Raw genomic sequence first — 13622 nt, forward strand, 5'->3', positions numbered from 1 at the left:
AATAAAAAAAAATAAAAAAATAAAAATCCCATTAAACCAATGATTGGTTTTGTTTTAATGTAAATGCTGGAACTTCCCACCAGGTGACATGCAATACCCTCTAATGCAGTATAACCTTCCCATCCGGCCCCCTCAACTCCATGGACCACATATAGTTTCAAACCATCAGGTATGTATTTTTTTGTGTTGTCTGGCCTGGTTAAATTAAGGCAACATAAAACTTTCACTGTACACACATACGTTTATATAAATGCACAATTTTGGTGCTGCAGTGTTAATACCTCATAGACAGAATTGTTGCAAAAGGCACTACAACAACTTTAAAAAGCTGATTTTAGTGTATATGTTCTTCATTGCAATAGTTATGGAGTGTTTGTGATCTGGGGAATTCACTTTTATGTGCTGATTTTAAGACTGGAATTTCACAACAAAGTACTATTCCAAACACTTATTTATTTATTTTTTTTTAGCCTGTGTGATGAGGAAACATATTTGAGATTTAATTTGTAGTACAGTCTGGGTAAATTTAAATAAAATGTGTTTTATGAGTGATCCGTTGTGTCCTTGTCCTTTTATTCCAGAGCAGCTGCAATATTCCTTGCCTGTATAACATTGTTTAGAAGTACTAAATACAAGCTAACAGAAGATAGCCTTATTCATCTTGCCATTATTCTTTACCCTGTACAGACTGTTTACATAACTGGATCAGGTAGATATATATATAACAGCTAAACATGCCTGCAGGAAAATGTGTTACTTCACCTGAATTGAAATGGTTTGTGGTTCTTACAAAAAGAATCATATACAAATCTCCTTTTTTATTTTTTAGGGTCAGCTGGGAATTCGGCATGGGGGAAGAGGAAAGAAACCGACTCGGAAAGCACTGTCCACTGATCTCAGCGTTGGAGAACCAGGTAATTCTCAGGGGTCTTTCTCACCATTTAATAAGTTGTATTTGAAAAGCAAGTGCAATTCAGTGCACATACATACAGGGTTCAATTATTACATGTTTTACTGCCTATAAGTTGTCAATCCAGTATGTAAAGACAGCAATAAACTATTTTTGTGCAGCACATACCTACTACTATATGTGTCTCGATCCATCAGTGCAACAATTTTGAAGGATGTTTGTGTTCTTTGCTTTTTGGCAGGATAGACATTTACAATCCAGTAGTGGTGATAGAATATGGAAAAATATGGGCAACACTTAACTACTCTAATGGATGTAAACTCTTTTACAGTATATCTAAAAATCATAATAATTAAAAAGTGACCAAAAAAAAATCATTATTTTGTTCAGTGTCGTGATATGTGCATTGTGCCTCGGTATAAACAAGACCTGCATGTGGTATAAATCAGGATACCAAATTTAAATACCCCACTATTTTATATTGAGCAATGTTACCATCAAGGCAAATATCTGTTTTAACTGTATTTCTTTTTTTGATGTTGAAAAAAATTATATTAATAACTTTATACAAGTAAAATTGGATTCCCATATATTTGAATACAGCTTGTATTCTTTAGAAAGGCATTCATGAAATTATGGGTCCATGCAGTTGTATGGTATTGTTATATAAAAAGAGTTTGTTAAATTTAACCAATTTGTTTTTTCTGTCTTCCTTTGTCTAGTGATTGGGAGAGTGCTGGAAGTAACTGATTTGCCAAAAGGAATTAGTCGTACAGAAGCCGACAAGCTATTTGGTGAACTTTGTAAAGTTGGTGCTATGATTAAGTGGATACCAGATCATCAACTACAGCAACAGCACTGTGGAAGTGGAGACAGCAATGCGAGCACTGATCATTCAAAACCTCCTAGTGACTTGGCCTCCACTTACACAGTTCTAGCAATGTTCCCTTCAAAACGTGCTGCTCAGAACGCATTGATCAAACAGAGTAACTTGTTGAGCAAGTTTAAACTGAGGACGAGCAAGAGACACTACGATACTCTGGAAAGGGCTAGTTCTCAGTAGCAGAAACTGCTGCTTCGGACTTGGTTACTTCCAGTTCCATTTATCCTCCTTCCTATATCTCACTCAGTTGGTTTGATTTATAATGGGTTTTCACTTCAGTTGTAGAGACTTCAGGAATGTGTTGTCATTGCAGTGTTCTTGCGATTTCGATAAAAAATAAGTGATCCAGCAGTGAACTATAAAATAATAAAAATTTAAAAATGTTATCCCGTATTTCTTTTTCAGCACTGAATGAAGCATATCAGAGAGAAGCAACATTTTTTTTAAATGTTTGTTTTTTTTATTTTATTTTTGTTATATTTGTGAAATCTTGTATTGGATCCAAAGCCCATTTGTACAGCTGTATTATTTTCAAATTACCGTTTTGTTACCTTGTGTTTATTTTCACCCCTTTGACAAAAAAAATAAAACAACAAAAGGGAGCTAGTTTGCAAGCCATGTATTACAATATAAAATCAATTTTGCAGGGCCATGTTGTTAGTGGTCCATCCACAATGCAGAAGTGTCTTGAGACTGAATATCATTTTCTCATTGTGCCTCGTGCCAGAATTACTAGCTATCAAATTAATACACTGGAATACTAACTTAATTGTGTTTTTATATAATAAATATCTAGCCAAAAAACATCTTGTACATAATGTAAATATTAGCTACATAATGAAAGTGTTTACAACAAAGCAGCAAAAGCAATACTGGCAATTGGCACAATATGGGAAAACTAAATACTTGGTTCAAAACAGTGGTTAAGAATTTTGAAAATACATCTCCCTTTTTTATATACCAGTGTATATATCTATATCTATATAGTTTAAACATAATCCCCACTGATTTAGCTGGTCTTCTACTATATGGCAATTTTCCATTACAACTCAGACTATATATTTTTCCATGGTCTCCAGATATTTCATATGAAACATCCAGACTTTCTGTGGCATCCTATAACAATTTGACCACTGGGATTCAACAAAAACAATGAACCTATTATTTTACTTTTTCCAAATGTGTGTCAGTTCTGCAAGGCTGTACGATGTTTGCTGGTGCAAGTCATTTTTATTTCCATTTGAAACCAATAAATGTTTACAAATGCCAAATAATCCATTCGTTTTACCAACTTGGCAAAGTTGTTTTGAAAACAATTGGGCTAATTCCATATATACTCTATTAACAGTTAAACTTTGTATCACCTGTCATTATTACCTTTTTTTATACAATTTAATGAAAGGAAGTTGCAATATAGAAGAAATAAGTTGTACCATGGTTTAACAGCTTGTTTAAACAAGTCAGTCTGAATTCCAGGCACTTAAATGTGCCGTATAATCCCTAGTAACCCCCATGTGTTGCTTGAAAAGAAAGTAGTGTTTTCCCTAGAGAGATGTGTATTTCAACAGATATAGCCCTATAACAATCGATACACAAGTCAGAATCTGTGTGTGTGTGTGTGTGTGTGTGTGTGTGTGTGTGTGTGTATATATATATATATATATATATATATATATATATATATATATATATATATATATATATATATATATATAGTATTTATTTATTTTGCTAAAACACAAATATGTATTAAAAACGAAGTTTAGGGTATACAGTGTTCTACCTTTTGGTTTGTTTTTTTGTTTTTGTTTTTAATTGTCATGTAGTGTGCCAGGCTATTTATCTAAATATTTAGATAATCTCTTGCTTGGTCCTGATTTTACTGAAAGATGCCCTCCCACCTTTTGAATTTTTTTTTAAAAAACTAATACTCCACAGACCCACACTGTGAAATCGGTAATGTATGTTAATATTGAAACACTTGACTGTAGCTCCACGTAGATCAGTATGAATGTGTCAGTTTTGAGGGTACCACTTAAAACTGACAAGTAAATCTGTGGTGAAATTATATAATTGAATGATTGTTTCCAATATCAGGGTTTTTGAAGATGATTGATACACATAGTAGGCAGGGTCGTCTACTACGCACAGGTTATACAAACACATTTTCAATCCAAATGTTTGTTTGGGTCACTGAGACCTTATTTATATACTTTTGAACTATTGTGTAAAACACACAATCTATTGAAACATCCTTGTTTTTGTTTGCTCGCGTCCTTAGTGTTACAGAACTCCCTGCAGTGTTTTTCAAAAAACACGTTGTTTTCCTTTGCTGTTTTTGCCATTGTCCATTTCACAGCAATAATTCATTTTTAAACATATTCCCAATAGTTGGGAATGGTCACCAGGACAAAAAATTTTATTCTAAACATCCCAGTGTTTCCAGTTTGTGCTCAGTCCAGCAACAATAATAGTGCTCAGATTGAAAGGAGTGGTGTATTGTGGGAACAGAAAACCAGCATTTTTTGCAATGTTTAAAAATCTATAATGCTATGATAGAATTTTCAATAAAATTACAGGTAGCCATTGTTGGAAAAATAATCACAGGCTGCCGTTAGCTTTAATCAGCTATCCTTAAATAAAACTGAGAGACAGTGAGAGAGTAAACGCTCAAATTCATAATTCGAAAAGAATGAGGAAGGCTGTTTGATGCCTGACATTTAGGAGAGAGAGAGAATGAATGAATGAATGAATCTAGTGTTTTTAATTTTATTTATAAACAAAGGTGTTATACCTTTTATTGGACTAACTAAACAATAATTAATCACAAGCTTTCAAGACCTCAATGGTTTCTTCAGGTGAAAATACGAAAGGGAGATGTAAACATCAATCTCTTAACTACTATCACTTGTAGACGAGACCTTTGAGGTCTTGAAAGCTTGTGATTAATTATTGTTTAGTTAGTCCAATAAAAGGTATCACGTCTCCTCTGTCTATCATATCAGGACTGATACGGCTACCATTTCATCTAACAAAGTTATATTTGAAAGTATTTACTCATCAAAAAATCCACGTATATAACATCCATTATTTTCGATTAATTTCACATGACAAGGGCTTTAAGGCTAGTTTGTTTAAATAATTGTAAGTGCCAGCTCTGAACAGCCTTCCTCAATCTATTCAAATCAAGTGAGAACTCTGCCCGTTCCACCTACTCTCAATGTGAGTGTAAGTAGGGGTGTGCAGAGTTGAATGGTCAATGAATGGAAGAAGGCTGTTTCCAGACAAGCACTAAGCAAGTTCTGAGCCAGTGAAAGGCAGATTTACAAAAAATGTGCGGTATAATCCCTAGCAATCCCAATGTGTTGCTTGAAAAAAAAGAAGTTGTGTTTTCAAGATTTATATTTCAACACATATAGCCCTATAACATTGGAAAGAAAAAAAAAAAATGTAAATCATAATTACAACGTTGAGCAACACATTGAAAGCTTGTAACCCTTAAAGGTTTTATTTATTTATTTATTTATTTATTTTGAGGAAATAGTCATTTTAAGATAACTACAGAATTCTGTTTTCTATTGGGTTTGTTAATTTAAGTAACTGAGGCGTTCAGAGCGACAATATTATTGCTGACTGGGATGACACGTGTCGGAAGGGGTATTGCTGCAGAACGAAGGCTCCCACAGCGTAGCTCACACAAACCTAAGGTTCGAGGGGTGTTGAGGGTCTGAAGCACTACCATGTGTGAGCTACGCTATGGGAGCCTTATTTCTGCAGCTATATACTCTTGCTCATCAGTGACCAAGAGGGATCATCTTTCAGGGCGCTGCTCTGAGCGGTGCACTAAAGTACGCACTGTGCCCTTATCACGTGAAAATGACTGTAATACTTTAAACTGACGTCGTCAACTCCGACCTCTAACCTCAGCTGATTCCTGATTTACCTACATTTCCCAGAAGCCATCGGATGTTCTTTTGGACTACAATTTCACGTTCACCTTTCCCTGTGCTACGCTTGCTCAGTGATAAGTTTGAAGGCACCAGTCATATACAATCAAAGATTGCTGCAGTGGAAAGAGAAATTGACAAATTATTACATAAAATGCTTTGGTTTGAGGGCTCTATCCCTGCTGCCATCGCATCAGCCAAACAGGAAAACTCTGTCTTTGTCGTCTTTATTGCAGGTATTTGCAAAGCTTATATATAATAATATGCCAGAAATAAAGAGGCCTAGCAGGAAACAAGCTCAGTCATTATTTTATTACGAGGTGGACTGACAAAAACGTATTATAATTATTTTACCATTATTTTGATTGTATCTTTAACTATATCTACAGCCATCGTATATGTTACTGGGTGAATACTGAACTGTGTGCATGATAGAGTAGCTGCTGCTAGTGCTACACAGTATGTGTGCAAAAACTGTCAAGGTCCATGTTTAGACAAAATGTTTAATTTTAACACGTATGTGTTATTGTTGTACAAAGCAAGCTCATTGATAAGCTGTTTTATATTAAAACTACGGTCCTATGGCTAGGCGTTTTGACTCAGTCGACTAGTAAGTAATATAATAGAAATTAGCTTTTGTTTACTCGCTAGTTCTGGTGTGTGATAACTAGGCTGTGTGTTGCGTACCTCGGTCACACACCGATATGACGCACTTGTGTGTATGTACAATACACGAGCCCATAATGAAAAGAAAAGTAATAGCAGCAGCACAAAACTGTATGAAAACAGACTTGCCATTTCAATCCTGCTGGCATTTGCTCTAACCATTTTATTTCCTATGTACCTCAACAGCTAGCTACATTTTGTAGTTTTGGTAGCATTTGAAAGTAGAATTACAAACCGGACAGATTATGTTGTAATTTTATTAAACATTATTCTGGTTGCATTCGCCACTGCATGCATTGAATATATTGTGTATTTGGATACTATATATCATATCTATACATCAATAGCTTTCTAGATTTCTCAAATATTTTACATGCCATAGATCTATTAGGATGAAATGATAGATAATCCTGAGGTTTGTGGAACTATAGGATACAAACACTTGATTTTAATCTGTTAATAGTAACGTTTTACACAGAGATTGCAACCCATAACGATGATATTTAGACTACATATTAGATATACTGATTAGAATTGGTTACAAATATGCCACATATTACACAATAAAGAAATGTAAAATTTCCCTACAAAATATATATTATATATATATATATATATATATATATATATATAGATATATATATATATATTAGCTATTATCTATCATAATATGATATATAATGTAGTTGTCTTTAGCACTTGGACTCAAACCCGCAGTTTTCTGATGAAGATGATCACACTTTTCTGGTATGATTTAATAATCTATGGTTTTTACAACATGGCTTTTAGGAGAAGATGGCCAATCCACACAGATGCTTTCAAATTGGGAGGATGAGAAAGTGGCAGAAGCTGCAGCACAATCTTTTGTTGCAATAAAAATTGATGCCAAAAGGTAGGTAAAGCAGGCAATAAAAATATATGCAGGGTATGCTGTGGCTGAAAATCACATTCATATTCACCTGAAAAAAGTTTACACAGCTTTTCTTTACAATAATTGGTTGATTCTCTTATTAGAAAAAATACATAGTCACAGTCATTTAATGGGGTAGATGTTGCAGCCAAATATAGACGCTTCAGTGGAATTACTTTCTCAAAGCCAGTAAGTACTTTAAGCAGCAAGTACAGGGTGTCTGTTTTGCTGAGAGCGTTGTGTGTGTTTTTTTCGTGTGTGTCTTTTTGTAGGTGCCTGGAAGTAATTGCTCCCTCAGTGAATAATAACGATTGCATCTCTCCATGCTGGAGTAGAGCTCCTTGAAATTGTCGCATTTATTTTTGATCCACTTTCCTTCTTAACGGCTACTTGCTGATCTTCATTGATTAAATATATGTATTAAAAGCTGGTATTGTTACTAACTTAAGTAAATGTCTATTTTTATTATTTTTTTTTTATTTCTTTTGCAGTGATACTTGTGTGCAGTTTTCCCAGATCTGTATCCTTTATTTCCTGTCGTCCATCTCTACTGTGATGTTATGTTACCTGCTCGCAATTGTTAAAATAAACCCAGACTCATATTTAAATAAGCAAGTGACATAATCAGTGAAGCATCTAACAAAAACTTGTGTGTGTGTGCTTTTAATTGTAGCTGTTCAGTGAAGTTACGTATGCCTGTTTTGATTACAGTGATGCCAACATATTCCTTAACTCCTTGTGAAAAGACCCTGTTGTGTGCATCCCTTCCAGTTTTTTTATAGGAGACAATGGGATTCCCCTTGAGGTGATCGCTGGGAGTGTCCCAGCTGAACAGTTGGTGAACCGAATTGAAAAAGTCAAACAGGTAAATTAATATTTCTGTTGTACTTTTTTTGTTATCTCTAGTTTAGAAATACTTAACACATTTAATGACCACCATTTTTTTTATGTAAAAAAATGGTTGTCATTAAATTTAGTTTCTTCCAGTATTTCTAAATTTAACACCAGCGTGTTTTAATAGTTAGGTGGCATTAAAATGTGTTGAAATGGTTTGCTGTTATTTTATTAAGATGCACATACAGCAGAAGAATGTAAAGCTGGGAGGAGCTGATGAAAACCAGGTTGCCACAGAGCAGCACTCTGAATCCTTGGTCACCACTGACTTAACCAGCCAGTCACAGAGCTTACCTTCAGAAACCATTCAGCCAAATGGTTCACATCTGTCTGACGCAGTGCCAGAAAATGTTGCTGCAGCAGCATCAGAAGGTACAGTATTTGATTTATTTTCTTAAGCAAAAAAACCCCCAAAAACCTGAAATGCAACATGGTTATGAAATTTAAAATTGCACAGATGGGTCATGGCTCTGTATTTCAGTGCTTCTGCAGTCCTCAGAGACAGAGCTCTAGATTGAAAGGGACCAGTTGTGTATTTAAATAAACTGTTAAATTAAATTGTGCTTGCTTAAAGTGCTACTGTGATGGAGGGAAAGATAGACTTAGTTGGCTTAAAGATTGACACTTTTTTGGAAGGGGCTAATGTATAGTTTCATTACAATTCATTTTTGATGAAAATTGACCTGTTTGTTTATCAGAATGTCTGTCTAAAACTGTGGAAGATGGAGTGCATTCAGGCCAGCCAAGTCTAGCAGAAGAAATAAGCATCTCCTCTGAAGACACATCAGTAAGTTCCCAGCCAGAAGAAGACCTTAATATCAAGGTGGAAAGGTTAGTTTGAATACTGCTTCAATAGCTAAGCATCAGTTTTGTAGATGACTGTTCAGAATTATTTAACCTTTTAAATACACACCGTGTTATGTCAGGATTGACAATGCCTGTTCAGTGATAGCTACTGAAAACGTTGCTGCTATATTTATGGCATTTTATGAAAAATAAAATGCTTCCAATCCAAGTCAGTTTCTGCCCAACTATTTATTACATTCAAAGATAAATTTTGGTTGTTTTGCAATTTCTTAAATTTGGTGAAACTCAGCTTTTGTGTGTTCCTAGATTGACGAAGAAACTCGAAGAAAGGCGAGAACACAAGAATAGAGAAGAGGAGGAGGTCATTTTAAAATAAGCACTGCTACCATTTTGAACATGGCCGTATAGTGTTTTATTTTCTCCATAAGTCTTTGTTGAACACCTTTATATATATTTATATATACGGAAACTGAGCTATTGCTTTCAAAACAGGAGGGGGAAAAAAAAAGTTTGCTGCTAACTAGCGTGCGTTTCTGACCAAAGTAAAGTTATCTATTGTAAAATTGGTCAACTTATCATTTTAATTAACACATTATTATTTTTCTTCTTTTTATAGATGGAAATAAAGAAGGAAGTGGAACGCAGGAAAGTTGGTAAAGAGATACTGGATTTTAAGAAGAAAAATGAAGTCGAGAAGACCAAGCGAATGTTGGAGGAAAGGAACCGGGAGAAGGCAGAGGAGAAGGCAGCAAGGGACCGAGTGAAACAACAGATTGCACTGGTAAATATTTTGTTGTAAATATTTTGTTTAAAAAACAAACAAACAGACCACTTTACTAAATATCTTGGGATCCCAGAATAGACCTTTGCCAGGCACCTTCCTAAATATCCTAATAGGAAATCTATCCAACAAGTGCTGTGGTACTTCAAACACTGAATGTACTACCATAGCAGAACGACTGGGTGGAACAAAATTGAATTTGGTTTCAAGTTTGCATTCGCTGTTGCAGAAATTGGTGGGCATTCATGTATCATCTGAATGATGTGTCTGGATAGAATGGGCAACTGGTCCGGCTACAGAAAACGTTCTCCTCGCTGCTTCCTTACGTTTCAGTGTCTCTCTCTGTGGTGATTTAGTTTTTTTGATGGGTGGGTGGGGCTTGTGTTTTAATTTTAATCAGTCTTCACCCCAACCCCCCTCACTTGTTAACTTTCAATCTATAATGAAAATGTTATTTTATAAAGTAGGTTTAATAGTGGAGTCGCTGGATTTTGTCTGGACAGGATTAGTCTGTATTTCTAATCACTGAGGTTGGATCAGTCAGTTTGTTTCCAAACTCATTTTACTCTGTGTCACATTGTGATGTGCAGGTGTTTTGCTCTTTCTTGCTGTTTGTCCCAGGATCGGGCTGATCGAGCCGCTCGCTATGCAAAGACCAAGGAAGAAATGGATGCAGCCACGGCTTCAGCTCTTCAGGCCAGACAGGCTGAACTGGTTGCTAAAAAGCAGACTTCTCAGAAGGAAAGAAGGTACGGTACATGGTTATTTCTTGGCATTAACACTTTTTAAAAAAATAAAACATTTCAGTAAAAATGACATGTTCTTAAATGTGCTTCTGTATATATGTTTTTGCAGTGCAATAGCCAGGATACAGTTCAGACTCCCAGATGGATCATTTTTTACTAATCAGTTTCCTTCAGAAACAAGGCTAGAGGAGGCCAGGCAGTTTGCTGCTCAGGTAAAAAGACTTGACTAAAGTACTAAGGATGCCGTTTTAGTTTGCTGTGCTATCATTGCATCAGTTGTCACTGTCTACAAAGAATATGGTGTTGGACAGAAATCTAAAAAGCAACAATTTAAAAACTCTACCTTGTCTATGAACACTGTTGCCTGTAAACTTGTATGGATATAATTTAAGTTGCAGCAGTGTTTTGATCATTAAAATAATCAGATGATGGTGTGTTTTTAATGCCCTCTGAATTATTTCTCTGCAGGAAGTGGGTAAAAAGTATGGCAATTTTTCACTGGCCACCATGTTTCCCAGGAGAGAATTCACAATTGAAGATTTTGACAAAACTCTGCTTGAGCTTGAGTTGGCACCAAGTGCTGCAATAGTATTGCTACCGGTATGTATTTCCAGTTGTGAAACGCTAAATAACATTTTCAAAGCAAGCATAGAGTAAAACCTGCTGCTATTGGCTTGTAAAAGACCTTCATTTCTCCCGACAGCAGACGGGGAGATCGGCTGCAGCGGTGGTCCAGTCCTCTGGTGGTGGGATCTGGGATGTCCTGGGTACAATCATCTACCCGCTCATCGCAGTCTGGAGGTTTATCAGCAATTTTGTGTTTGCTAGTCCCCCACTCCCTGGGTCTTCTACGAGACAGCCTTCCGAGCCAGAGCACTCGCAGCCTTCAACGTCCACTGCAGCGGAGCCAAAGAGGTGAGCAAAAAGAATCTGCCGCATTTGCCATGGCAAGATCGGAGATGCCCCAGGGATTGTGAATGTACAGTAAAAACTGTTTATAAGCCAATAATTAACTGGAGAGAACAACAAATTGTCAGTAACGCAGTTGCTACAATAGACCTCTTGAAAATGTGCATATTTAGTTTTTTGTACTCTCCCGACTTCGTTTAATCTGAATAACTAATACCCATGCTGCGTTTCAAATCCCAGCATGGGATCCTGAAGTTCATGCCTTCTTTGGCCCATGATTGACAGTACACCATATATATTTGAAACTTGTTGTTTATTCATTTTCTAAAAATGTTCATTTGTTGTTTGTTTGTTTTTTCCTCCCCAGAGAAACCATTCGTAAACGAGTTATTGAAAAACATACAGATGACTTTAAAAAAGATGGTAAAATCTACAGGCTAAGGACTCAAGGAGATAACGAGGATGACAATAACACTTGGAATGGAAATTCTACTCAACAAATGTAGTATAAGGATACCTACTAATATGCAATATTTTTCCTATTTGGTTTGAGTAAATTTATAATTGGTGAATCTTCTCATACAGGGCAGCTTATTTTGTGTACAAGCCTGGAAACCTTTTAAATGATCCTTTGCATGGGTGAATATCAATAGGTGACTCCAGACAGCTGTGAGCATTTATTTATTGCTTTTTGATTGTATGCTGTTAGCCCAGTTTGCTGATTTACTGAAGTTTGAAGACTGCACTACTGTACTTTGGAATATTTGTACCTTGGCTATAAGAAAAAAATATAGGATTTGATTTTGCAGGTGTTGGTGGATAAAGCTTTAAAAGCTAATAAATGTATTTAGTAAGTCTTGCATTAACTACAGTGCTGTATGCTAATGCTTGTCTCCCAGTTTGAAGGATCTAAACTTCAAGGAGGTATTATTATATAGTAATTCGAGATTCTTAAATCAACAGCTTATGAGGAACTGGGGTGATTTGACTCGAGTTCCCTTTAAAAGCAACCATGAGACAACTCCTGTATCGTGAAAATAAAATAAAAAAAAAAAACTTATGATGGGTGGTTCTTTTCTTACCAGTAATTTAAGACATAGATATTGAGAAGCACTGCATTCAAGGTAGGATTTGGTGAATACAAATTAATTTGCTTTCAGCTTAACACATGTGGCCTAAACATACCCTAACTGTGAAGTTTGTGGACTTGAAGGAAACCTGGTTAGTTAGTAATGTAGGAAATAAAAAGGAAATATATAAATGTAAAGGTTTAAGTTTCCACCCCTTCTATTTTCACAGGTTGCTAAGGCTTCGTAACATTTTCTTCTAGTTTTAAAAAACTTTCTAGCTCTCAATAATTAATAACAATAAAAATGGGTTTCGGCAAACTTGGCTGGTTGTATTTTTGACTCTAATATATCCTTTGCCTTTAAACCTTAATCTGCAGTCATCACCACATCCTGTTATAAGACCTGCAGGTAAAATGCCTTTTGCTTTATCTGCAAATTACTTAAGATAACCTTGCATGGTTGGTGAAGCAGCTACCTGCATGACTGAAGCAGTTGGGCATGTAATTGTACAAAGTATTAACTATGCATGTCTGGACATACCAAGCAGAAAAAATATCTATAGACATGCATATGCACATAAAGACAAGCTGGCAAGTATCCCATGTCCACATACTATGTTATATCTCAAAAGAATGTCATAACCAAATGTAATCACAATTAGATTAGTGATTCCCTCCATCAAGTGGTGCCTACACTATATCCTAGTTGCTAGTGATCTGCATTGCCAGTGGAGGACTAAACATATTGGTAAATGTCACTTTTTTTATTTCATCTTTTAAATTAAGATAATTTGCTTGCCAGATGAAAAACACTCAAATTCACGTTATCTTTATTTATTTATTTATTTAATACAGTACGTGTTATTTTCCTTTATAATCACTCTGCAAGTGTAGTACACTGTTACCGATTTGCCACAAGGGGGCTGAACCTCAAGGAAATACATAGTTTCACCTATCAAGCGGTGTACAGAATAAGCTTTGTTATATGATTTTAACTATTTGAAGCCATATAGAATTAAATATAATCTGCAAAGAACATACAACCTTTTCTAAAGAAAAACTGATTGAAATATTATGTCTTAAAATAACTTTGTAATATA

At 35.5% G+C, this 13622-nt stretch overlaps 2 protein-coding genes across 16 annotated transcripts in view; both read left to right on the top strand.

The window, feature by feature from the left end:
* Positions 1 to 3064, top strand: part of LOC121323100 (R3H domain-containing protein 1-like) — a 35930-nt gene extending 32866 nt beyond the window's left edge. For all 13 annotated transcript variants that reach the window (XM_041263869.1, XM_041263875.1, XM_041263878.1 and 10 more), the window contains 3 exons: positions 84 to 169; positions 830 to 914; positions 1633 to 3064. In XM_041263869.1, coding sequence (XP_041119803.1) covers positions 84 to 169; positions 830 to 914; positions 1633 to 1973 — 512 coding nt within the window. In that variant the 3' untranslated portion in view covers positions 1974 to 3064. The remainder of the gene's footprint in view (positions 1 to 83; positions 170 to 829; positions 915 to 1632) is intronic.
* Positions 3065 to 5799: 2735 nt separating this feature from the next.
* LOC121323385 (UBX domain-containing protein 4-like) lies at positions 5800 to 12841 on the top strand. Of its 3 annotated transcripts, none has more exons than XM_041264419.1 (13): positions 5800 to 5976; positions 7196 to 7298; positions 7808 to 7836; positions 8063 to 8181; positions 8387 to 8582; positions 8909 to 9041; positions 9324 to 9378; positions 9634 to 9798; positions 10420 to 10547; positions 10654 to 10756; positions 11013 to 11144; positions 11248 to 11459; positions 11821 to 12841. In XM_041264419.1, exons 1-13 carry the CDS (start codon positions 5895 to 5897, stop codon positions 11957 to 11959), a joined length of 1596 nt encoding a protein of 531 aa, XP_041120353.1. In that variant the 5' UTR covers positions 5800 to 5894; the 3' UTR covers positions 11960 to 12841. The 3 variants fall into 3 exon arrangements, with proteins under 3 accessions (XP_041120353.1, XP_041120354.1, XP_041120355.1); XM_041264420.1 differs by having other exon boundaries at positions 11251 to 11459; XM_041264421.1 differs by lacking the exon at positions 9324 to 9378 and having other exon boundaries at positions 8909 to 8997.
* Positions 12842 to 13622: the final 781 nt, after the last annotated feature.

This window comes from Polyodon spathula, chromosome 11 (genome assembly GCF_017654505.1).
Source record: "Polyodon spathula isolate WHYD16114869_AA chromosome 11, ASM1765450v1, whole genome shotgun sequence".
Classification (NCBI taxonomy): Eukaryota; Metazoa; Chordata; class Actinopteri; order Acipenseriformes; family Polyodontidae; genus Polyodon; species Polyodon spathula.

Bases quoted from the DNA above. Each gene is read 5' to 3' on its own strand.
- LOC121323385 (XM_041264419.1), top strand. From the start codon at position 5,895: ATGCTTTGGTTTGAGGGCTCTATCCCTGCTGCCATCGCATCAGCCAAA. The intron at 7,837-8,062 runs GTATCCTTTATT...CCTTGTGAAAAG, and splicing joins TGTGCAGTTTTCCCAGATCT to ACCCTGTTGTGTGCATCCCT. The intron at 9,042-9,323 runs GTTAGTTTGAAT...GTGTGTTCCTAG, and splicing joins CTTAATATCAAGGTGGAAAG to ATTGACGAAGAAACTCGAAG.